The sequence below is a fragment of the Octopus bimaculoides genome, chromosome 16 (genome assembly GCF_046866305.1).
Source record: "Octopus bimaculoides isolate indiv1 chromosome 16, ASM4686630v1, whole genome shotgun sequence".
In the NCBI taxonomy this organism is placed as follows: domain Eukaryota; kingdom Metazoa; phylum Mollusca; class Cephalopoda; order Octopoda; family Octopodidae; genus Octopus; species Octopus bimaculoides.
The window spans coordinates 16,065,412-16,089,782 of NC_142943.1; the positions used below are offsets into that span (position 1 = coordinate 16,065,412).

General features: G+C 37.2%; 1 protein-coding gene and 1 pseudogene across 1 annotated transcript in view; one reads left to right on the forward strand and one right to left on the reverse strand.

The window, feature by feature from the left end:
- Window positions 1–24,371, forward strand: part of LOC106871634 (cilia- and flagella-associated protein 52) — a 159,344-nt gene that overhangs the window by 32,387 nt on the left and 102,586 nt on the right. Inside the window, exons 2-3 of the mRNA XM_014918209.3 lie at window positions 3,527–3,726; window positions 23,527–23,663. Coding sequence (XP_014773695.2) covers window positions 3,527–3,726; window positions 23,527–23,663 — 337 coding nt within the window. The remainder of the gene's footprint in view (window positions 1–3,526; window positions 3,727–23,526; window positions 23,664–24,371) is intronic.
- Window positions 1,815–2,806, reverse strand: LOC149132285 (histone-lysine N-methyltransferase SETMAR pseudogene; annotated as a pseudogene).

A 24,371-nucleotide genomic window follows, 5' to 3' on the forward strand; every position in this document is an offset into this window, starting at 1 on the left:
TTCAATGGGGTTCAAGTCAGGTGACTGGCTTGGCCATTCTAATAATTTTATATTGTGATTGACAATCCATATTTGGTAGACTTCGCCGTGTGCTTAGGGTCATTATCCTGTTGTAAAATCCAACCTTCACAAAGCTGGAGCTTTTCTACAGAGTTCCATAAATTATTGTTCAAAATATTTTGGTACATGTCTCCATTCATTCTACCATCTATCACATGTAAATTGAAAGTGCCATTTGCAGAGAAACACCCCTACACAATGATGTTGCCACCTCCAAACTTTACAGTAGGAATTGTGTTTTTTGGCGAATAGGCGGTACCATCTTTCCTCCAAACATGGCTATGCAAATTTCGTCCAAACAATTCAATTTTCGACTTGTCTGTCCATAGAACATTTCCCCAGAATGTATCAGATTTATCTTTATGTTCATAAACAAATATTAAACGGGCATCTCTATGCCTTTTAGTCAATAGTGGAGTTTTTCTAGGAGAGCATGACTTTAGTTCATTCCTATGAAATCCATTGCTGATTGTTCATAGTGTAACACTAGTCCCTGAAGCTAACAAATCTTCTTGCAACTCCTTTCTGGTAATCATTGTGTCTTTTTCGATTCTTCACTTCATTTTTCTTAAAGATCTAGGGGAAATCTTGCGTGATGCACCAGATCTTATTCTATTTTCAACAGTTCCCGATGTTTTATATCTTTGGATAAATGAAGATATGCTGGAAAATGGAATACAAATGGTCTCTGATATTTTCCTGTAATTTTTACCTGCTTTCCACTGTTCAATAATTAAGTTTTTCACTGAATTTGTGAGTTCTTTACGACACTACTTTATGTTGTCTCAGTGCTGAATGAAGAAGCTAGCGTTTTGACACTTAAAAATGACCACTGATAAGATTATTGGAACAAACGAGAAAGTTCTAGTAAAAGAAAAATTATTTTAACAGTATTTTGTGGCATAGAAACTCATAAATTTATTCTGTATGAATACTTTTTTCACCCCTAAATATTTATAATTGTATATAAATTCATTAGTTATTATAATTTATTAGTTTCTTTTGCATATTCTTAGTTTATGCATGTGTATGCAAATATAGTATTGGTATATCCCATTTATGTTCATAAGAAATTAAATAAATAAAGAATTTTGACATGTACGAATATTTATTTCCCCCCACTGTATACATGCACACACCCACACACATACACACGTGCACACGTGCACACACACGCACACACTCTGCATTATATATCAATATATATATATAGTGTATTAAAGTCAGAGGATCCTACTTTAAAAGAGAGGAGAATTTAGTACCTCTTTGAAATGAGGCACCTTGTATATGTGTTGTTGACAACAAGAATTTATAAACTTTTGAGAGGACATAAAATAATCCTGTTTTTTTTTTTTTTTTAGGAAACAGTGGATTTCAAAGTGTACATAAAGCTATTTACACTTAAAAGCAAACATAATGCTGTCCAAAATGGTTTTTCTACCTAACATTTACATGCTGTTATTTGTAGCTTTATGTGTAACCATTAAAACTACTAACTCTTTCTCAAATCACATCTACTTATAAGATATACTGGATGCAATACTGAACACTACACATGTATATGTAACTTACATCCAAGTAATGACAGAATATGTAGCATGCTTCCAGACGAGACTGCAGTTTGACATATCTGGCATACAAGATATATGGGATGATTTTTTAGTGTTCAGTTAATTATTAGGTTGTCAAGAAAGTTCTTGCAGTTTTTAACCTTTAAATTCAGATGCACATATCTTGGCTCAAACAAAACTTTATTAATCAAAATAAACACCATCAGAATCAACACACTTTTGGCAACATGAAACAAGTTTATTTATGCCAGTAGCATAAAAATCCTGCGTTCTGGTGGCAATGAAGTCGTTGAAGGCGTGTTTGGCATCGTCTTGGTTTTTGAAGCATTTCTCACACAGGAAGTTGTCGAGATGCTTGAAAATGTGGTAGTTGGTAGGCAAGAGGTCTGGTGAGTAGCCCAATTCATTCAACTTCTGCAGGGTCAGTTGTGCAATGAGCTGCTGAGCATTGTCATGGAGAAGAATTGGTCCTTTTCTATTGACCAATGGTAGCTGTTGTTGTCAGTGTTTCTTATGGATTTCATCCATTTGCTGACAGGCGTAATGGTTTTGCCTGGATCCAAAAAGCTGTGATGGATGAGTCCGGCCGCAGACCACCAAACAGTCACCGTGACCTTCTTTTGGTGCAACTTTGGCTTTGGGAAGTGCCATAGAGCTTCATCGGCGTCCAACCACTGAGCCGAGTGTCGCTGGTTGTTGTAGAGAATCTCCTGAATCTACTTTTCATCGCAAGTCACAATCCGGTCGAGAAATGGGTCATTCTTGTTGCGTAAAAGGGAAGATGTCATTTCAAAACGGCTTTTTTTTTGGTTGTCGTTCAATTTGTGCGGCACCCATTTCTCAAGTATTTTTGTTTTTCCAATCTCTATCAAGTGGTTGGAAATTGTTGTATATGTTACGTCTAATTCAGATGCAAGTTCTCGAACAGTTGTGCATGGATTGGCTTCGACTGAGGCTCTTAGTTGATTGTTGTCAACATCCAATGACCAACCACTACATTTATCATCTTCAAGACTCTCGTCACAGCTACAAAATTTCTTGAACCACCATTGTGCTGTACGTTCATTAGTGGTTTCTGGGACAAACATATCGTTGATATTGCGAGCTGTTTCATCAGCTTTTCAGCCTAGCTTGAACTGGAATAAGAAAATTGTGCGAATTTGCTTTTTGTCCATGTTTTATTCAATGTTCCGGAAAAAATGGCCTAATTATTCAAAAAGAAAAAGAGTAACACAATTAGATTGAATGAGCTTTAAATGATATATAAAGTCAAAGTAATTTAACGAAAATTAATTTGAAAATACGTCATTTAAAACCAAAATTAAAAATTCCACAAGAACTTTCTTGACAACCTAATACTTTAGTACCATATATCTGACACAGATTACTCATAAAGAAAGTGTTGCAGAAGAGGAAGAAACAAAAAACAATAATGAAACTTAGAGGCAGTCAACAACATTTACACCAAATTTTCATCATTAATATCTTCAACACCAATATCTCTACCATTACTGTCATTCTTCCAAACAGTACAAGCAATTTCAGCACTATCACCAAAACTTCCATTGTCATTGTTGTCATCGTTGTCACCACTGCCACCACCATCACCACCACTAACATCACAGTTTTTTTGTGCTGTCAAATTAATTTAGAATTCCACTTGTATCTAATCTTTGAGTTTTCTCTACATAAATTCTTAATTTGATTAGCTAACCACAAATTTTCCCTTATCACCACCCTTCTAACTCCCAATACAACTCCATCTGCATCAATTCTAGTTAACCTTTGTTTTCATCATTCTTTCATTTACTTTCATCTAAATATACACGTACTTCCTCTATTGACATCTGTTTTTACATTTTAATGTCTTATTTCTTCTTTTTGTTTGTTTATAGGCCACAGCCATGGTGGAATGATTGTACATCCAGATTGTCAGCATATCATCTACCACCTAGGTTACATTGTTGTTGTTGAAAACATTAGTACAAAGAAACAAACATTATTGTTTGGCCACCATAATGATGTTAGTTGCTTGACTGTTTCCAGGAGTGGCCAATTTCTAGCTTCCGGTCAGGTCATATATATGGGATTCAAAGTGAGTATAAAAATTTTAGAGAAATATCATTCAACACCTATTCACACTTAAAAGCACACATATAATTGTGCCTATATGTACATATACTTTAGCCGATACCTATACATTTATAATTGACTAGCATAGATACCTGGTGTTGCCCATGTTACATGCAATTAAAGAATTAGACTTTTCTGTTATATTTTCTCTAATGAACTGGAATATCTATGATTCGAATTTCATCGAAATTGCAGATGAAGTTTCTTTCCCTCTTTACACACCCTGAAAAAAATTCTAATCATGACACATGTATCCCATACTACTGATCTTTATGCGCAGATTCCAAAATTGCAATGTTATGGAACCTATTAAAAGGATTTTGCTCCTGAAAAATGGAGGTCATGGAGCTCTAAAATGTGGGAGTTAAGGCCCCTATTGGGGGTGGGTGTCTTAATGTCAACCAGAGAAGTTGAATTGTTGAGAATCTTTTTAACTTGGGTCTGATATCTATTTGGATTTCTTTGAAATTGGAAATATATGTATGTTCACTGAGTTTGTAAAAGAGAGCAAAGCTACAAGAAACCAAATGACAAATGATCACAATAAGCAGTCAGCTACTCTACCCTAGTTGTTACCACTCCCATTGTAGGATTCCTCACCATACAGGTGACAGGCACAGCCGTAAAATGCATTATGGATCTATAGCAATTGGAAGGGCGTGACCCAACTAAAATAAACATTAACAACTGTGTGACGTGAGGGCTAAGGAGAAATGAAAGTATCACCTCTGGATTTTGCAAATGACCACTATACCAATAGGTAACTGGACAGAATAAATTTACAATCTATAAATGTCATTGAATAACCTGTCACTCATCTAGGATGGCCTTGAAATCAATGTTACCATCTAGGGACTATGTGTGACCCAGTGATAATAAAAAGACTCAAAAGGGGTCTGCAACCAAATAACTTTACTCAACACTTTGCAACTGAATTAGTGGAGGCAAAGATGCCTCTCATTTACTTGACAATTTATGCACCACCTTGCAGAAATCACAATCTAAGTATATCTCAAAGCAAACTCTTACACTGTTGTACCATTGAATTACAAATAATGCTCATCTTTTATGCTCGGGTGACCCTACAGCTTCCAGGAGTACAAATGTATTCGTCTTTGCTTAGATAAAATGACTAAATTGTAGGTGTTAAGTCTCCATGAAGAGGTCTTTCTAACTTCTAAAAAGATGAAATTTTAGAAATATTATTTCATTTGTGTCTAATATCTATGGTTAAAATTTCATCAACAGCAAAAATATATGAATTTTCATGCATAGAATATAATTTCCAAATTTCATAAAGATCCATTCAGTACTTTTGACTTAGTTTTGGATCATAAAAAAATTACTAAAATTTGGGAGTTAAGGCCCCCATTAGGAGGTCTTAGAATCCTCATGAGAAGTGGAAAGTTTGAGAATACTTCTTGATGTGTGTCAATTACCTATGGTTGAAATTTCATCTACATCAAAAATTTATGAATTTTCATGGGGGTTCTGCCCCCTTTAAGCCATCTCAAATTCAAACCAAACATATTGCATTATACCCGCCCTTATGCATTGAACCTAAGTTCCAAATATCATAAGGATCCATTCAGTAATTTTGGTCCATGAAATTGTATGAAACACACAGCATTACCCTTCTCCCTAGGCTTGGACTTTATGTTCCAAATTTCATTAGGATTGGTGCAGTAGTTTTCGAATGTATAAGTAACACATAAACACACATAAAGACATTGACTTTTAGAATATGCACATATACATCATCATCATCATTGTCTAATGTCCGCTTTCCACAAGTGCTAGAAGGCAATGCTGGTAATGATTACGCTCTAATGGTGCTATTTACGGGCCACTAGCACAGAAGCCAGACAGCTGCTCTGGCAATGAACACGCTCGGACAGTGCTGTTAGTGCTCCACTGGCAAAGGTGCCAGTCATCAAGTATGGTTCAATTATGATTTCAATTTCACTTGCCCCAACAGTTCTTTGCAAGCAGAGTTTAGTGTCCAATGAAGAAGAGGTTGGCATGGGTGCCAGTCGTCGGATTTGGTTCAATTTCGATTTCAGATTTCAAATTTCAAATTCTAAATTCACTTGCCTCAACAAGTCTTCGCAAGCAGGGTTTTTAGTGTCCAATGAAGTAAAGATACGAACTAGTGAGCTGGCTACACTTCTGGCAGAGGTCACAGATTATGCTCTCACTTGCCTTGCTGGGTCTTCTCACATACTGCATATTTCCAAAGGTCCTGGTCACTGGTCATTGCCTCGGTGAGGCCTAAGGTTCGAAGGTCGTGCTTCACCACCTCATTCCAGGTCTTCCTGGGTCTGCCTCTTCCACAGGTACACTCAACTACAAGGCTGTGGCACTTTTTCACACAGCTATCCTCATCCATTCTTGCCACATGTCCATAACCAGTTCAATCGTCTCTCTTTGCACACCACAACTGATGCTTCTTCGGTCTAACTTTTCTCTCAAGGTACTTACACTCTGTCAAGTATGCACACTGACATTACACATCCATCGGAGCATACTGGCTTCGTTTCTTGCAAGCTTACGCATGTCCTCAGCAGTCACGGCCCATGTTTCACTGCCATGTAGCTTCGCTGTTTGTACCCATGTGTCATACTGTCTGCCTTTTACTCTGAGTGAGAGGCCCTTTGTCACCAGCAGAGGTAAGAACTCTCTGAACTTTGCCCAGGCTATTCTTATTCTAGTAGCTACACTTTCAGTGCACCCTCCCCGGCTACAAACTTGATCACCTAGGTAGTGGAAGCTATCAACTACTTCTAGTTTTTCTTCCTGGAATGTGGCAGAAGTTGTTTTCTGCACATTTTCAGTGTTTATTGCTCCTGAGCATCTGCCACACACAAAAACTATCTTGCTAGTTAGCCTTCCTTTGATATTGCTGCACCTCTTATGTGTCCATAGCTTATACTGGGTATATCTTATGGAGTTTCTACCTATGCCTTTTCTACAGGTCGAGCAGGGCCATCTACCTGAAGGGGTTTGTGTTTTGTCTACCTTCCTACTTATTAGGACTTTAGTTTTAGCTAGGTTGACTCTAAGACCCTTCGATTCTAGTCCTTGCTTCCACACCTGAAACTTCTCCTCTAGTTCTGATAGTGACTCAGCAATTAGTATAAGGTCATCAGCATAGAGGAGCTCCCACGAGCATCCCGTCTTGAATTCCTGTGTTATTGCCTGGAGGACTATGATGAATAGGAGGGGGCTGAGGATTGAACCTTGGTGGATCCCTACCTCTACCCGGAATTCTTCACTGAACTCATTGCCAAACTCTCACCTTACTGACAGTGTCCCTGTACATGGCTTGCACAGCTCTCGCTAACCACTCATCTATCTCTAGTTTCCTCATTGACCACCAGATAAGGGAGCAGGGGACCCTGTCAAAGGCTTTCTCTATGTCAACGAAAGCCAGGTACAGAGGTTTATCTTTGGCTAGGTATTTCTCCTGCAGCTGTCTGACCAGAAATATAGCATCAGTGGTGCTTTTTCCTGGAACAGACCCAAACTGCATCTCATCTAAACTGACTCGCTCCCTAAGTAGTTGGGCTATGACCCTCTCTGTGACCTTCATTACCTGGTCCAACAACTTGATACCTCTGTAATTGTTTGTGTCTAAAGCGTCACCTTTACCTTTGTAGCAGTTGACTATGGTGCTGCTACACCAGTCATTGGGTATGACTCCTTCGTGTATCACCTGGTTAACAATACGGGTGACTAGGCTATAGCTGACACTGCCAATTATTTTGAGCATTTCTGCAGTGATTCCTGATGGGCCAGGGGGCTTTCCCTGTCTTCATACTCTTGATCACTTTATCTACCAAGGTACTGTCAATTAGGATAGCTGGTCCCTCTGTTGGGTCAACATGCAGCAGACTCTCTTCCTCCCATTCATTCGCTTTATTAAGCAACCTTTCATAGTGGCGTCTCCAAACCTCTCTCTTTGCAGCCTCGTTTAGTGCAAGGGAGCCATCATCCAAGTGGACACATTTCTCTCCTGCAACATCATGATTTTCTATCACACACTGTCTTGCAACACGAAATACTTCAAGTCTTATACATATCTATATATGTTATATATGTGTGAGTGTATTATGTATATATCATCATCATCATCGTTTAACGTCCGCTTTCCATGCTAGCATGGGTTGGACGATTTGACTGAGGACTGGTGCAACCGAATGGCTACACCAGGCTCCAATCTAATTTGGCAGAGTTTCTACAGCTGGATGCCCTTCCTAACGCCAACCACTCATAAGTTTTGCTAAATTGTTTATATCTATATTGTGATAGAAAATGTTCCTTTAATAGAATAAAAAATTTTTGCAGCTTGTATAACAACAGTTAAATTGCATACTGGATTAAGTCAGACTGTATATTTCTTTTTGTTTAGTTTCAGTTTAACTTATATATCTTTTACACATTGCATGTTATATTGGAATCTACTACAATGAGAAAGAAAGCGTCGCTATGGTAATTAAACAAATTAGTACAGATTCATTGTTTTGTAGATATATATATACATACACATACACACAAAAAGATAGATTGATAGATACAACTGAGTGGGAAACAAAAGTATGAGACACTGCTTAGTGCGTTTATTTATTTTGATAAGCCTGGTACTTATTCTATCAGTTTCTTCTTGTCAAACCAGTAAGTTATGGGGATGTAAATAAACGAACAGCAGTTGTGAAGCAGTGATGAGGGAGAAACATATGGAAGAGGTGTAGACCTAGGAAAATATGGGACAAGGTAGTGAAGACTGACTGCAAGATGTTGAGCTTCTCAGAGGAGATGATGGGAGACAGATGAATGGTGTTATTCTGTAAAGACTCATCCATTTCAGCAGAATTGAGGTTTTGTCAAGCCTTCCCCCACAACTCATTTTCTGACATCCACTCTTTCATCAGTCTTCTATGTTACCCTGTTTCCTTCAGTGAACTGATATCCTCTGCTTCCAACACATTCCCTATTCCTAATCATGTCACACTTTTTTCACTCAATGCACTTGCCTACACAGCCACCTTTTCTACTCTGGGTTAACGTTTTGAGCAACGCTCTTCTTCAGAAACAGAGGAAAGTCTAATAGAGAAGAAGATGGAGGAAGAAAATCGCCATATATATATATATATATATGTATATATATATATATATATATATATATATATATATATATATATATATATATATATATATATATACACACATACATGCATACATACGTGTCTGTGTACACACATACATACGTATGTACGTACATACGTACATACATACCTACATACATACATACATGCATACATGCATACATACATACATACATACATACATATATGAAAAAGGTTGAAGAAGAACACACGAGTAGATATATATATGGAAAAATGACAAAGTAGAAAATGCTAAAATACTTTTATAAAAAGCATTTCAGTACCGCTTTCGATCCTTGAGATCTTTTCAACAGTAAATATGGATAACAAATTTTGGAAAAATTAAATTTTGGCAAATTTAAATGAAAAGTCTTTTTAAAAACATAATTGTATAGTATTCAAATATCAGGGCATTTTCCTTGTTTCTGTCTGTCTCTGTTTCACTTGTTAACTCTTGTGGGTTCGACTGAGATATTTTCACTTTCATAGTTTCACTTCAATACTGAAACTATTAAAGTGAAACTATTATCTCACATACATACAGGCATACATACATATATACATACATACATATATATAATATATATATATTATGTGTGTATATATATATATAAATATATATATATATATATATATATATATATATATATATATTATGTGTGTATATATATATATAAATATATATATATATATATATATATATATATATATATATATATATATATATATAGGAAAATGAAAAAAAGCCAGAATGCTGAACTGGAAGCATAATTTAATAAAGATTTTTTCTAACCGGTTTTCATTGCGAAGAAGCAAATTACCAAGAAGAAGGAGACTGAAAATGTTTTTTTTACAAAGAAGTACAAAATGAAGAAAATAATATATAAAACAATAATATATAAAAAAATAAATATACCCATACATTATATTGTCTTTGAGCTTTTGTAGTTCAATAGTAGTTCATGTATAAATTGGTAGGAAAAATAAGGATGCATGAGGGTTGAGAGTTTTGTTAGGTTTTAAAAAAGGGTTAAAAGTTTGTGTTAAGCAGGAAATGTGGTGTCAAAACTGGAAGTGTGTGTAAGGGGAGACAAGTGTTTTTAGTTGGAGTTATGAACTCTTTTTTTCCCCAACAGGAAGTTTGTGTCTGTTCATAGAGGAATAAGGTCACTGAGGGGTCTGTGTGTTAAGAAATGGTTGGAATTTCTCTATGAAAAGATTCTCCTTGTTGATTCTTTCTTGTGTGGAGATTCTGTCTTTACATTGATAGAAAGGGAATATAATGAATTTAGGGTTTTTGTTTCTGGCGCAAGAGTCTATGTGGCCACTGAGTGGAATTTGGCGGTATTGAGGGAGGTTTATTTGTTCCTTATGGACAGCTACTCTTCTACGTAATGGGAGGCTTGTCTGTCCGATATAGAAGTTTTGGCAACCTGAGCAAGTAAGGACATAAATGAGGTTACCCGAGGAACAAGAGAAATTGGTTTTAATTTTAAACTTTGTTCCTCATTTGAAGGTAAATTCAGAGCCTTCAAGTAGGTAGGGGCAGGTGCCACAATTAGGGCGTGCACATTTTTTAACTGATGGGGGTGGAAGTGGTGTATGTAGTTTGGAATTGGTTAATAATGTTTTCAAAGATTTGTGTTGCCTTTTGCATTTAAGGACTTTGTGTGTATTAATGATATTGTTCATTTTCGGGTCTATGGTGAGTAAGGGGAGGTTTTGTTTAATTGTGGTGAATGCTTCGATGTTATTGGGGTTATGGGTGGAGATGTATGGAAGTATTTTGGGGTTGGGTGTGTTATTATGTTGGTTGGTTTTTAGTGTGTTTTTGTCAAGTTCCTTGGCACATTTTATTCCAAGATCTATGAGTGTGGAGGGATATTGGCGTTGTAACAGTGTTTTTTTGAGATCTTGTAAGCGTATTTCTCGAGTGGTTGGGTCAGAGACAATGGTGCAAATTCTTTTAGCTAAATTAAAGGGGATATTTATCTTGGTGTGTTTTGGGTGGCATGAGCTAAAAAGGAGGTATTGTTGTGAGTCTGTAGGTTTGTGGTAGATGTCGGTTGTGATTTGGTTATTAGGTGTTTTTATAATTAAGAGATCAAGAAAAGGGAGATGATGTTTGCTGAATTCCATAGTGAATTGAATGTTGGGATGTATGTTATTAAGAATGGATTTGAATTCTAGAAGTTTTTCATAGGGTTCATTCCATATGATGAAACAATCATCCAAATATCTTTTCCAGTTATCCATTAAAAAGATGTGGAAAAGGTGTCCAAATTTATGGCGTGAGGTTTCATATAGTGTTAATTCAAAAAAACCCATTATGAGGTTCGCAAGGACTGGTGCAGCTTTAGTACCCATCGCGATACCACATTTTTGGCGAAAGTATGTGTCTGCAAACAGGAAGTAATTGTTGGTCAGAATGAACTTAAGTGATTCTATGATGAAAGTTGTGTTGATGCGATTAGGAAATGTTTCTGGGTGTTTGTGCAGCCAGAATTTAATTGCCTCAATCGCATATTCATGAGGGATATTTGTATAAAGGTTGACCACGTCAAAAGAAACCAAGAGTTTAGCTAAAAGAATTTGCTAAAAGAATTTGCTAAAAGAATTTGCACCATTGTCTCTGACCCAACCACTCGAGAAATACGCTTACAAGATCTCAAAAAAACACTGTTACAACGCCAATATCCCTCCACACTCATAGATCATGGAATAAAACGTGCCAAGGAACTTGACAAAAACACACTAAAAACCAACCAACATAATAACACACCCAACCCCAAAATACTTCCATACATCTCCACCCATAACCCCAATAACATCGAAGCATTCACCACAATTAAACAAAACCTCCCCTTACTCACCATAGACCCGAAAATGAACAATATCATTAATACACACAAAGTCCTTAAATGCAAAAGGCAACACAAATCTTTGAAAACATTATTAACCAATTCCAAACTACATACACCACTTCCACCCCCATCAGTTAAAAAATGTGCACGCCCTAATTGTGGCACCTGCCCCTACCTACTTGAAGGCTCTGAATTTACCTTCAAACGAGGAACAAAGTTTAAAATTAAAACCAATTTCTCTTGTTCCTCGGGTAACCTCATTTATGTCCTTACTTGCTCAGGTTGCCAAAACTTCTATATCGGACAGACGAGTCTCCCATTACGTAGAAGAGTAGCTGTCCATAAGGAACAAATAAACCTCCCTCAATACCGCCAAATTCCACTCAGTGGCCACATAGACTCTTGCGCCAGAAACAAAAACCCTAAATTCATTATATTCCCTTTCTATCAATGTAAAGACAGAATCTCCACACAAGAAAGAATCAACAAGGAGAATCTTTTCATAGAGAAATTCCAACCATTTCTTAACACACACACCCCTCAGTGACCTTATTCCTCTATGAACAGACACAAACTTCCTGTTGAGGAAAAAAAGAGTTCATAACTCCAACTAAAAACACTTGTCTCCCCTTACACACACTTCCAGTTTTGACACCACATTTCCTGCTTAACACAAACTTTTAACCCTTTTTTAAAACCTAACAAAACTCTCAACCCTCATGCATCCTTATTTTTCCTACCAATTTATACATGAACTACTATTGAACTACAAAAGCTCAAAGACAATATAATGTATGGGTATATTTATTTTTTTATATATTATTGTTTTATATATTATTTTCTTCATTTTGTACTTCTTTGTAAAAAAAACATTTTCATTCTCCTTCTTCTTGATAATTTGCTTCTTCGCAATGATAACCGGTTAGAAAAAATCTTTATTAAATTATGCTTCCAGTTCAGCATTCTGGCTTTTTTTCATTTTCCTATATATATATATATATATATATATATATATATACACACATAATATATATATATTATATATATGTATGTATGTATATATGTATGTATGCCTGTATGTATGTGAGATAATAGTTTCACTTTAATAGTTTCAGTATTGAAGTGAAACTATGAAAGTGAAAATATCTCAGTCGAACCCACAAGAGTTAACAAGTGAAACAGAGACAGACAGAAACAAGGAAAATGCCCCTGATATTTGAATACTATACAATTATGTTTTTAAAAAGACTTTTCATTTAAATTTGCCAAAATTTAATTTTTCCAAAATTTGTTATCCATATTTACTGTTGAAAAGATCTCAAGGATCGAAAGCGGTACTGAAATGCTTTTTATAAAAGTATTTTAGCATTTTCTACTTTGTCATTTTTCCATATATATATCTACTCGTGTGTTCTTCTTCAACCTTTTTCATATATGTATGTATGTATGTATGTATGTATGTATGTATGTATGCATGTATGCATGTATGTATGTATGTATGTAGGTATGTATGTACGTACGTACGTACATACGTATGTATGTGTGTACACAGACACGTATGTATGCATGTATGTGTGTATATATATATATATATATATATATATATATATATATATATATATATATACATATATATATATATATATGGCGATTTTCTTCCTCCATCTTCTTCTCTATTAGACTTTCCTCTGTTTCTGAAGAAGAACGTTGCTCAAAACGTTAACCCAGAGTAGAAAATGTGGCTGTGTAGGCAAGTGCATTGAGTGAAAAAAGTGTGACATGATTAGGAATAGGGAATGTGTTGGAAGCAGAGGATATCAGTTCACTGAAGGAAACAGGGTAACATAGAAGACTGATGAAAGAGTGGATGTCAGAAAATGAGTTGTGGAGGAAGGCTTGACAAAACCTCAATTCTGCTGAAATGGATGGGTCTTTACAGAATAACACCATTCATCTGTCTCCCATCATCTCCTCTGAGAAGCTCAACATCTTGCAGTCAGTCTTCACTACCTTGTCCCATATTTTCCTAGGTCTACACCTCTTCCATATGTTCCCTCCATATCTAGCAATCAGCACCTCTGTTCTCATCCATCTGCATCACACGACCATATTAGTGCAGTCTTCTCTCCTGCACACCACATCCGCCACCTCTTATGTCCAATCTTTCTCTAAGCACATTCTGCTTTTCTGTACATGTACACTGACATTCCACACCTATCCGAGCATACTTGAGCATATTGGATGTGGAATATGAGTGTGTGTGTGAAGGAATTAGTACCAAGGTACTGAGTAAAAAACTTGGTATAAAGAGGAATCAAATGTTGTGTTTAAGAAAGAAGACTGAGATTGTATGGTCATGTGCTGCATATGAATGAGGAGGACTGCTGCATAATGAAGTGCTCTTCACGTAATGTGGTTGGAACCTGCAGAAGAGGAAAACTTGATATGAAGTGGTGAAAGCTGATCGCAGGACATTGAGCCTGATGGATGAGATGACAAAGGACGAGGATCTCTGGCCATATGAGGTTATTAAAAAGTCTTGCCCTCCTCAACAAAACTGAGTTCTAGAAGTGCTATATTTTGGGCTCTCCACTCATTATAGTGACTTCCTTCCCTCATGCACTATGTCTTCCTCATCCTCTCTTTTTTGTCCTTTCTTCATCAGCAACTGCATCATCTTTACTACTCCTGCTACTTGCTGTCCCCCCTCACTCTTCTACATCCCTCTGTTATCCCCAGTTCATAACTCTTGTCTCATCGTCCTTTCAACCCTACCTATTTTGCCAGTCTGCTCTCACTTACTTCTCAGTCATCTTCCCATATAATCTTACAAACCACCCATCCACCCACCCACTCACTTCTACTCTGCTTGTACTTTGAGGGGTTACCTGGGTACTTTATCACCGTCGTCTATGTCTTGCAGCTCCTACTAATCGTTTTCTCTCTCACTAGCTTTTTTCTATACTAAATGGGAGTAACCATGGAGATCCCTCTGCAGGAACATGCTGTGCTTCTTCCACCCACTCATAGTAACCACCTTGTTCCCTAGCATAGAGCTGATCCCCTCACCTATTCAAGGACTTGTCTTGCAAACTGCATTGTGACTTCAATAGTGCAAGAAAAAAAAAAGCATCCAGACAATGCTGTAAAGTGGTTGGCATTAGGGAGGGTATCCAGCCATAAAAACCATACCAAAGCAGACATTGGAGGTCAATGTAATCCTTGTATGCAAAGGTTGCTGTGAAACCATCCATCTCGTGCCAACATGGAACATGGACTTTAAATGATGATAATGTTGGTGATTATAAAGAAATTATATAGTGTTTTATCTTGACTGATAGTTTCAGTTAATTAATAATCATATGCAAGACATCACAGGTATGCAGCCTGTGACCAGTCAGACGAATTATTACTTCCATTTTCAAGAGAAGATTGGCAAATGTAAGTTGTTTAGTAGTGTTTGCAAAAATAAAAGGTTGAAGGGAGAGACAAATTTGATCAAGATAGTAAGAAGAGGGGAATAATTAAAAGACAAAATAAGAAGAAGAATGACCCCAAAACACAGGATAAAAAGAAGAGATAAGGCAGGATAAAAGCCAGTTTGCTGAAAGCAAATCTCACAGGTGGTCAAAGAGCTTGTTCACAGAAAGGGAAGGAAAGGTGAGGAGAGATAAGTATTTTGGAAGGTGAGTTGGAATGGTAGAGGAGGAAATTATGTTAAGGCACTACAAGAAATTATAATATTTTGATATTTAGATAATGAGGGAGAAATTATAATGATTTTACTTAATGGGCAAATGTACAGTGACACTTATGTGTGCTAGAAAAGATTACACCAGAGAACCTATTGAGAAACGTATTATTTTAGCATAAAATTGTGACACAATTTACACATATGGCAACATAATTTACACATGCAATGGTTAGTGTCATATAGGGTACTCCCACAAACCTGGATAAGGTGTAAGGTATGCCATGGGCCTTGAGGTGGTGTATTCAGGTAGCTAGGGAAGTAGATAGTTTGGATGACCTATTTGAAAATGAGCTCAGATGGACCAGGTAGCTCGTCTCCAATGTTGACCTTAGCGTAGTGGGAACATGGAATCATGACCAGACATTTATATACCACATTATAGTATAAACAAATTCCATCCAATGAACATAGTTGAGAGACCAGACAATTTTCATCTACTGGTAGGCTTATATTCTGTTTGTATCCTATATTAGTCCATATGATTGATTATCCCAGAGATATAATCCTAACCCCTCACTGGTTAAATTTGAAATGGATCTTCTGCAAATGATCAGGAATATGAAATTCTTGAATAAAGCAATTCCCTTCCAAAGAGACCTCTCTAGGATTATTTTCAGGACAAAAAATTCCCACTTGTGTGTTTTTCTGAAAAAAAAAAAAAACCTGACAAGTTATATATCTTTTTGATTAATATGTACACCAACTTCATAACTAAGGAATTAAGTAGGAACTATAGACATGCTATAGGTGCAGGTGTGGCTGTTTGATGAGAAACTAGCTTCCCATCCATATGGTTCTGAGCTCAGTCCCACTACATGACACCTAGGGCAAGTGTCATCTACTATATATATGTGTGTGTTTGTCCTACATCACTGCTTGACAACCTGTGTTATTGTGTTTACATCCCCCTAACTTAGTGGTTTGGCAAAAGTTAGCGATAGAATAAGTATTGGGCTTAAAAAAAAAGTACTGGAGTCACTTTATTTGATTAAAAATTCTTTGAAGTTGTGCCCCAGCATGAACACAGTCTCTTGAGTGAAACGAGTAAGAGGTAAAAGATAAAAGAAGCTAACTGGAATGCTCTTAAGGATATCAATAACCTGCACTGTAAGCTGATGGAAGGCCTTCGATTACATTATCAGATAGAACTCCTTTAGACCACCCCCATCACACTGAAGGATCATGAGCCTGGTTTCTCCATTAAACTTTCCATTAGGTTTATTTGTTCCCTTAAATGCTCCATTAGTAAATGCATTATACAAAGGTGGACTGAAAGTTCATAGGCTGACTATGAAGAGGTAATGCTAGAGCTGTGAAATCTTATATGCATTAATTTCAGCTCTTCTTATTGATAACTGCTTCATTTCTTTCTTTTCCTTAGACTGTTCAAAGGAGACTTCAAAACTAACTAGCTGTGACTTCTCTTGAAAATTTGGTATCTTGGTGCTATCAAGCACTTGTGAGGATATTCATACTGACATGGTTGCTACATTAGGAGATGACACTCCAGCTTTATCAACAGTGCAAAAGTGGTCTGTTGAATTTAGGAGGGGAAGGGAGAATCTTGAAGGTAACTCAATGTCTGGATGTCCTGCAACTGACACTACCAAAGGAAACATTGATCGTATTCATCACATGCTGATGGATGGCAGGTGATTGACTATAAATCAAATAGCCAATGCTATTAGCATATCCTGTAAGAGAGTTGAGAATATTCTGCACAATGGACTTAGCATGATGAACATTTTTTGCTTGGTGGGTGCCATGTTTTCTGACATCTGATCAAAAGAGTACCAGGAAAATCTTGACATTGTTTGAGGCAGATCCAGCTAGTTTCCTTGAAAGTTTCTTAACCCAGGATGAGTGTTGGATTGATCACTTTGAGCCAGAAACAAAGAGACAATTCATGCAGTGGAAACACCCTTCCTCACCTGCTCCAAAGAAGGCCAAGGTCATTTCATCTTCAGGGAAGGTGATGGCCTCAGTATTTTGGGATGAAAAAGGCATTGTGTTTATTGACTATCTTCAAAAGGGCCACATCATCAATGGAGAGTACTATGCCAACTTGCTGAGGCACTGATGAAAAATTTTCAAATGCTCAAGAAAACTATGAAAGGGATCTTGTTTCATCAGGACAGTGCTCCAGTGCACAAGTCCTTGATTTCAATGGCTGCTGTGCATGATTGTGGCTTTGAACTAGTTGATCATCCTCCCTATTCTCCTGATTTGTCCCCATCTGACTATCATCTGTTCCACAACATGATAAAAAGCACTTAGCTGGGAACCAGTATCACAGTGATGATGACATCATATCTGCTGTTGATGAATTTTTTTACTAACAGGGTGAAAACCACCAATGGGATCCAGGCACTGTAATACTGATGGAAGATGTGTGTGGAGAGCAAGGAGGACTATGTTGAAAAATAAACCTCATTTGGTCATCTTCCATGAGCGTATTTTGATCAGCCTATAAACTTTGCATGTATGTATGTGTGTGTGTGTGTGGACTTACACCAACAGTCCCTGTTCCTTGTGAGTATGCCCGACATTTTGCCGCCATCTCTATCCTGCTGTCTCCCACTCTTTCTCTTCTCCTGCACTTCCCTCAGGTTGGGTAATCATGTATTTCCTTTGCAGCAGTGCACCTGCTTCTGTCTTCATTCCTGATTTCTCTCTCTCCAGCCAGGTAACCTTGAACTTCCTCTACAGCAAGACACCTGTTTCTGTCTCTCCGTCTCACTATAACCTTTCATCATCCAACACAAGATCACCTCCTCCAATGCCCCTCACCTTTTGAAAGTTTCTTTTTTGTCTTGCAAGTACTTGGTGACCCTGTCAGTGCAGGTGCTACTTAAAGGCACCCAGTCCACACTGTAAATTGGTTAGTGTTCGGAAGGGCAACCAGCTGTAAAAACCTTACCGAAACTGACCTTGCCTGTGCTTGTGCCGTGTAAAAAGTACTACTGACTTCACCTATTCTTGTATCACGTATAAAGCACTAAGTCCACTCTGCTGTGTGGTTGGTGTTAGGAAGGGAATCCAGCTGTAAAAATCCTGCCAAAATAGTCAGGCTATAGTAAAACTGTCCCACCCATGCTAGCATGGAAGGCGGATGTTAAATGATGATAATGATGATGATGAGTCAGCCATCAATAATTATGGGAGGATATTCAAAAATTTTGTTGAAATCTATGATTGGTAGTTTTTCATGAACAAAGATGGTGAAGTTAATGAATCCCTGATAAAGAACAAATCTAAATTCTCTCCACTGAAAGGAAGAAATACTCATCTTGAGCAATACAATGGTTTCTTATCCAAATCCATCTCTTGAACATAATGGCAATGTGAAAAAAGAAAAAAAAATTACAAAATCGGAAATATCTGCACTTAAGTGTCTCTAAACAATGAAACAATAGTCATGAAACAGAGAGATAAAAGTGGTACCATTATTACAATAGATGCTGAATGTTATCAGAATTTGGCTGAAGAACAGTTGAGGGGCACCACCTTTTAATCAGAAATACCTGAAAATACAGATCATTACATAATGAGGCAGCTTGATAATCTGACTTTTGAAAAACTCTAATTCACATATCATTAACAAAAATGTTTGTCTTATCAATTTTGAAGCAAATCCTAGTAATTTCTATGGTCTACCAAAAATATATAAATAAAAGGAAATTAAAATGCAGTGAAAGAACAAAGTGGTGAATATGTAATATTGATACTGCCAAAAGACCTAAAACTCAGACATTTCACAGCTTGTCTGCCATACTATTCTCATCTAAGCAATTTCATTGATATCATCTTGAAACCACCATATCATTCAGAATGGCATTGATTTCCTACTTCATTTACCTAAATCAATAGAACTGATTTTGTTGGTTAATTTGATGTAGTAAGTTTTACATAAATATTCCACATAATTTTGGAATGATGGCAATCAAGTATTGAGTTGATAAAACATAGAAACAATTCCTAGTAGACTTACCATCAACTTGATATTAGATAGTGTCAGTCTTGTAAGAATAATACATTCTCTATTAATGCTAAAAACTATCTACAAATTAGAGGCACAGCCATGGGAAGCAAGTTCACTCCAGTATATGCTCTGTAATGGGATACTTAGAATGAAAACTCTACCAAGATATAGAAGAAAATTATGGTACTGATTTTAGACAATCAAAAATCTTGAAACAATTATTGATATGCAAATTTTGATCTAAACAATAAAAACCTCACAAAATCTAATTTTAAGAACAATCATTGTGGTATATGTCAATTTAAACATGCTGATCATTATATCAACTTTGAAAGGCCAAAAGAAAACAGAAGAATACAGGGGACTCATGGAAGAGATTTCTCGATGGCTTCTAATATGAACAAAATCTGTAAATGCTTTAGAAGAATTCAGCATTCTGAATAATTTACTCTAAACCTTGAAATTTACTAAAATAACGAGCATACAATTTCTCAACATAATGCTGAATAAAAATAACACTAACATCACAATGCTAATAAATTACAAAGAACAAAGACACAGACACAAATCATGCCACTATTATTCAAAATGATAAAACCAGGATCACAAAACCAGGATATAGTGTCTTTTATAATGACATGTAATCTACATAATCAGAATGTTTTTAACATTGCCAAATTAAACTTGCAAATTATGAGACGAAATAATAAATTAAAGAACTTAATTACTGATAGAATGCTTGTTCAAAACAAATGACAATCAAAAATCTTGAAGCAATTATTGACATGCAAATTTTGATCTAAACAATAAAAACCTCACAAAATCTAAGTGCAAGAACAATCATTGTGGTATATGTCAATTTAAACATGCTGATCATTATATCAATTTGAAAGACCAGAAGAAAAATCTTTACAGATGCAAATATTAAACTGTAAAAGCAGATATCTAATTTTCAGTATCAAATTCCTGAACTATGAAGAAATATATAATCCAGGCTGGGAATTCATTATCAGAGTGCATGCAAGTACACCAGCAACAAATTAGGGATCCTTAAGTCAAATAGATCTCACTAGTTATTATTTCAAAGCATGCTGAAAAAAACAAATTCCATTTTATGAGCATTATGATTCAAGTGAAGTTAAAAGAAAGATAAAGAATTTATCCTTAAAAGCAGCTCTGAATTGACAATAATATTAATTTGAATTCAATTTTATCTAAAAATAACTTTCACTCAAATACTGTTTAATTTTGAAAGTATTTAAAAAATTTTCTTCCTTAACTATACCACAATACCACTTTGCTGGGAAAAACATTTATGTGAAGATTATTTTAAACCATGAAAATAGTTGTGGAAAAACAAAAATAAAGAAAATCGAAACATCTGGAAGTGTTGGGATTTGATTGACTAATATATTATCCATGTAGTTTTAAAAACTGCTAAACTATACATGCATGCATACATGTATGTCCATATGTGTGTGTATTATAGGGGTACCTTCTAAGTCATCATCATCATCATCATCATCATCGTTTAACGTCCGCTTTTCATGCTAGCATGGGTTGGACGATTTGACTGAGGACTGGTGAACCAGACGGCTACACCAGACTCCAATCTGATCTGGCGGAGTTTCTACAGCTGGATGCCCTACCTAATGCCAACCACTCCGAGAGTGTAGTGGGTGCTTTTACGTGCCACTGGCACAAGGGTCAGTCATGTGGTACTGGCAACGGCCACGCTCAAGTGGTGTTTTTTACATGCCACCTGCACAGCCAGTCCAGTAGCACTGGCAACGGTCTCGTTTGAATGTTTTTTCACGTGCCAGTAAGGCAATGCTGGTAACGTTTGATAATTTAACACTACAATATGCATCATCAATATTGTTTAACATCCACTTTTCCATGCTTGCAAGGGTCAGACAGAATTTGTTAAGGCAGAATTTCTACAGCCAGATGCCCTTTATACTGCCAACTTTGTTTCCAAGGTATAGTATTAGCCAATTGGTAGACATAGTTATCATGAAGGACTGGAAATGAACCACGCTTGTTTACAATCATCACATGATGTCAAGACAAAGATACACACAGACACATATACAATTATGCATATACATATATCATCATCATTATCATTTAACATCTGCATTCTGTGCTGGCATGGGTTGGATAACTTGGCAAGGAACTGACAAACTGCAGGTCTGTGTTGAGTTCCAATATCATCTTTGGCATGGTTTCTATGGCAGGAAGCCTTTCTAATGCCAACGACTTTACAGAGGGTACAGTGTGTGCTTTTTTGTGCCACTAGCACTAGTGAAGCTGCCATGTAGCTTGCAAAGGAAAAAAGCTACTACTACTAAGAGAAAGTATTGGGAGAAGGTGGACACGAGTGGCTTTATACTAGGTGTTGGAAGGCTAAAATATGATAGAGAGACTAGTATACGTGTCTTGCTATAGAGGAGATACATAGCTGGCAGATATAAGAGGAAGGTAATGATAGAGTGCTAGAGCAAACTCTCATGGAGAAAGAAGGTGGGCATCAGAGAGGATACAGATAGTAAGTCATGGGAAGGGATGGGAGAGTGTGTAGTTGCTTTCATAGGAGTGTGAGTGGGGAGTAAACAGGTGGAAGTAGAGGTTAATGTAGTGAGTGATGGGCAAGGGTGAGGATACAGATGATGGAAAATACCAGTATGGAGAGGGGTAAGATAGGCGATATAAGAGTGATTCAGGAAAGAGAATGGATGTGTAATGTCAGTGTGCATACATGACAGAGTGTAAGCACTCTGGGAGAAAAGTTGGACATAAGAAGCATCAAATGTGGTGTGCAAGAGGGACGACTGCGCTGATATGATCATGTGTTATGTATGGATGAGGACAGCTATATGAGGAAGTGCCACACCCTAACTGTGGAAGGAACCTGTAGAAGACATGGGATGAGGTGATGAAGCATGACCTTCAAACATTGGGCCTCACAGAGGCAATGACAGGAGATCAAGACCTTTGGAGATATGCAGCAGTTGAGAAGGCCTGGCAACTAAAGTGAGATCACAGCTACGGCCTGTGCCAGTGTTGCATGTCCAGCCCATTTAAAAGTACCCTTGATATGTTGGGCAATATGATATGCTTGAGAATACCTGTTGAGTCAAGTAAAACCAAAGTCATAGCTGTGGCCAGTGCTCCCTGACTGGCTCCCTTGCCAGTGGCGCATAAGATACACCATCTGAATGTGGTCGATGCCAGTGCCCTGGCACATAAAAAGCACCTTCCGAACGTGGTCGATACCACGTCTGCCTGACTGGTTCCCATGCCATTGGCATGTAAAAAGTACCATCCGAATGTGGTTGATGCCAGTGCTCCCTGACTGACTTCTGTACTGGTGACATGTAAAAAGCACTATCCGAACGTGATTGATGCTGGTGCCCCCTGGCTCCCGTGCCAGTGGCATGTAAAAAGCACCATTCAAACGTGGTTGATGCCCCTTGACTGACTCCCTTGCTGGTGACACGTAAAAAGCACCATCCGAATGTGGTCAATGCCAGTACCCCCTAACTGGCTCCTGTGCTGATGGCACGTAAAAAGCACTATCTGAACGTGATTGATGCCAGTGCCCCCGACTGGCTGCTATGCTGGTGGCAGGTAAAAAGCACCCACTTCACTCTCAGAGTGGTTGGCGTTAGGAAGGGCATCCAGCTGAAGAAACATTGCCAGATCAGATCAGAACCTGGTGCAGCTGCTGGCTTTCCAGACCTCAGTCAAACTGTCCAACCTATGCCAACATGAAAATGGACGTTAAACAATGATGATGATGTATAAACTGAATTGAATGAATAGCGTAAAAATACATATATATGAAGAAAAAATATTTGAAAAATGTGAAAAATACAAAGTAAGCCATAAAGCCATAAATGCAGAAATGTAGATTGAAAAATATATGAAAATTAAATACTGATATTAACCCTGTTGATGAAACACTTAATGTTAACCATTTTATTTCTTGCAGGCGGATATTATTGTTTGGGATTATGAGAAGAAAGACATTTACTGTCGTTTCACACTACATAAAGTAAAGGTGCAAGCCCTTGACATCTCTCCAAATGACCTATTTCTGTTGTCTTTGGGAGGACAAGATGACGGCAAGTAAACAGTATTTCTTATCAATCACAGCTCATTAAGAGAATTAGTGGCCTGCTAGATAGCATCTAACTAGAAAAAAAGAAATTCATGGCAAAGGACTGGTTGTAATAGTGTGGTCTGGGTTACTGTGAGGTGCTGATGGTTAAAGCTGTGTTTTTTTAGCTAGTGTTGTCATGGAGATTGTAGGGGCATAGTGATGACTATTGTGACAGTAGCAGTTGTGGCAAGATAGCAGTGTAGGATACGACCGTGCGAACCAAAGGAAATGGCAATGAATGGAAGATGGCTCCTTTAAACGTGTCGCACGGTCGATCACAAAACATGTAATAGGACATATGAAAGCTCGTGTGTGAGATTCAAGCCAGTGCCAGTAAAGGAACAAGAGAGTGAGAGAACCGTTAGATATATATAAAGAGTAGGTTTATTAACATAGTGAACTGTGTGTCTTTGTGTGCGTGCATGCAGCATATATAAATAACACAATACATAAGTCAGGCCTTCTTGTACAAGAGTGTGTATACAATATGTGTGAGTACAATATATGTGAGTGAGTAATACAGAGCATAGAATGAGTGTCTGTAACAATGGCTATATGAGTCCTAAACACAGAGTTAGAGAAATACCAGTTCATGGAAGAGTTCACATGGGATTGAGTGTCTGTACAAGAAGTTGTGGCCAAAGAGCAGAGCTGTGGTGTCACATGCTGTGTGT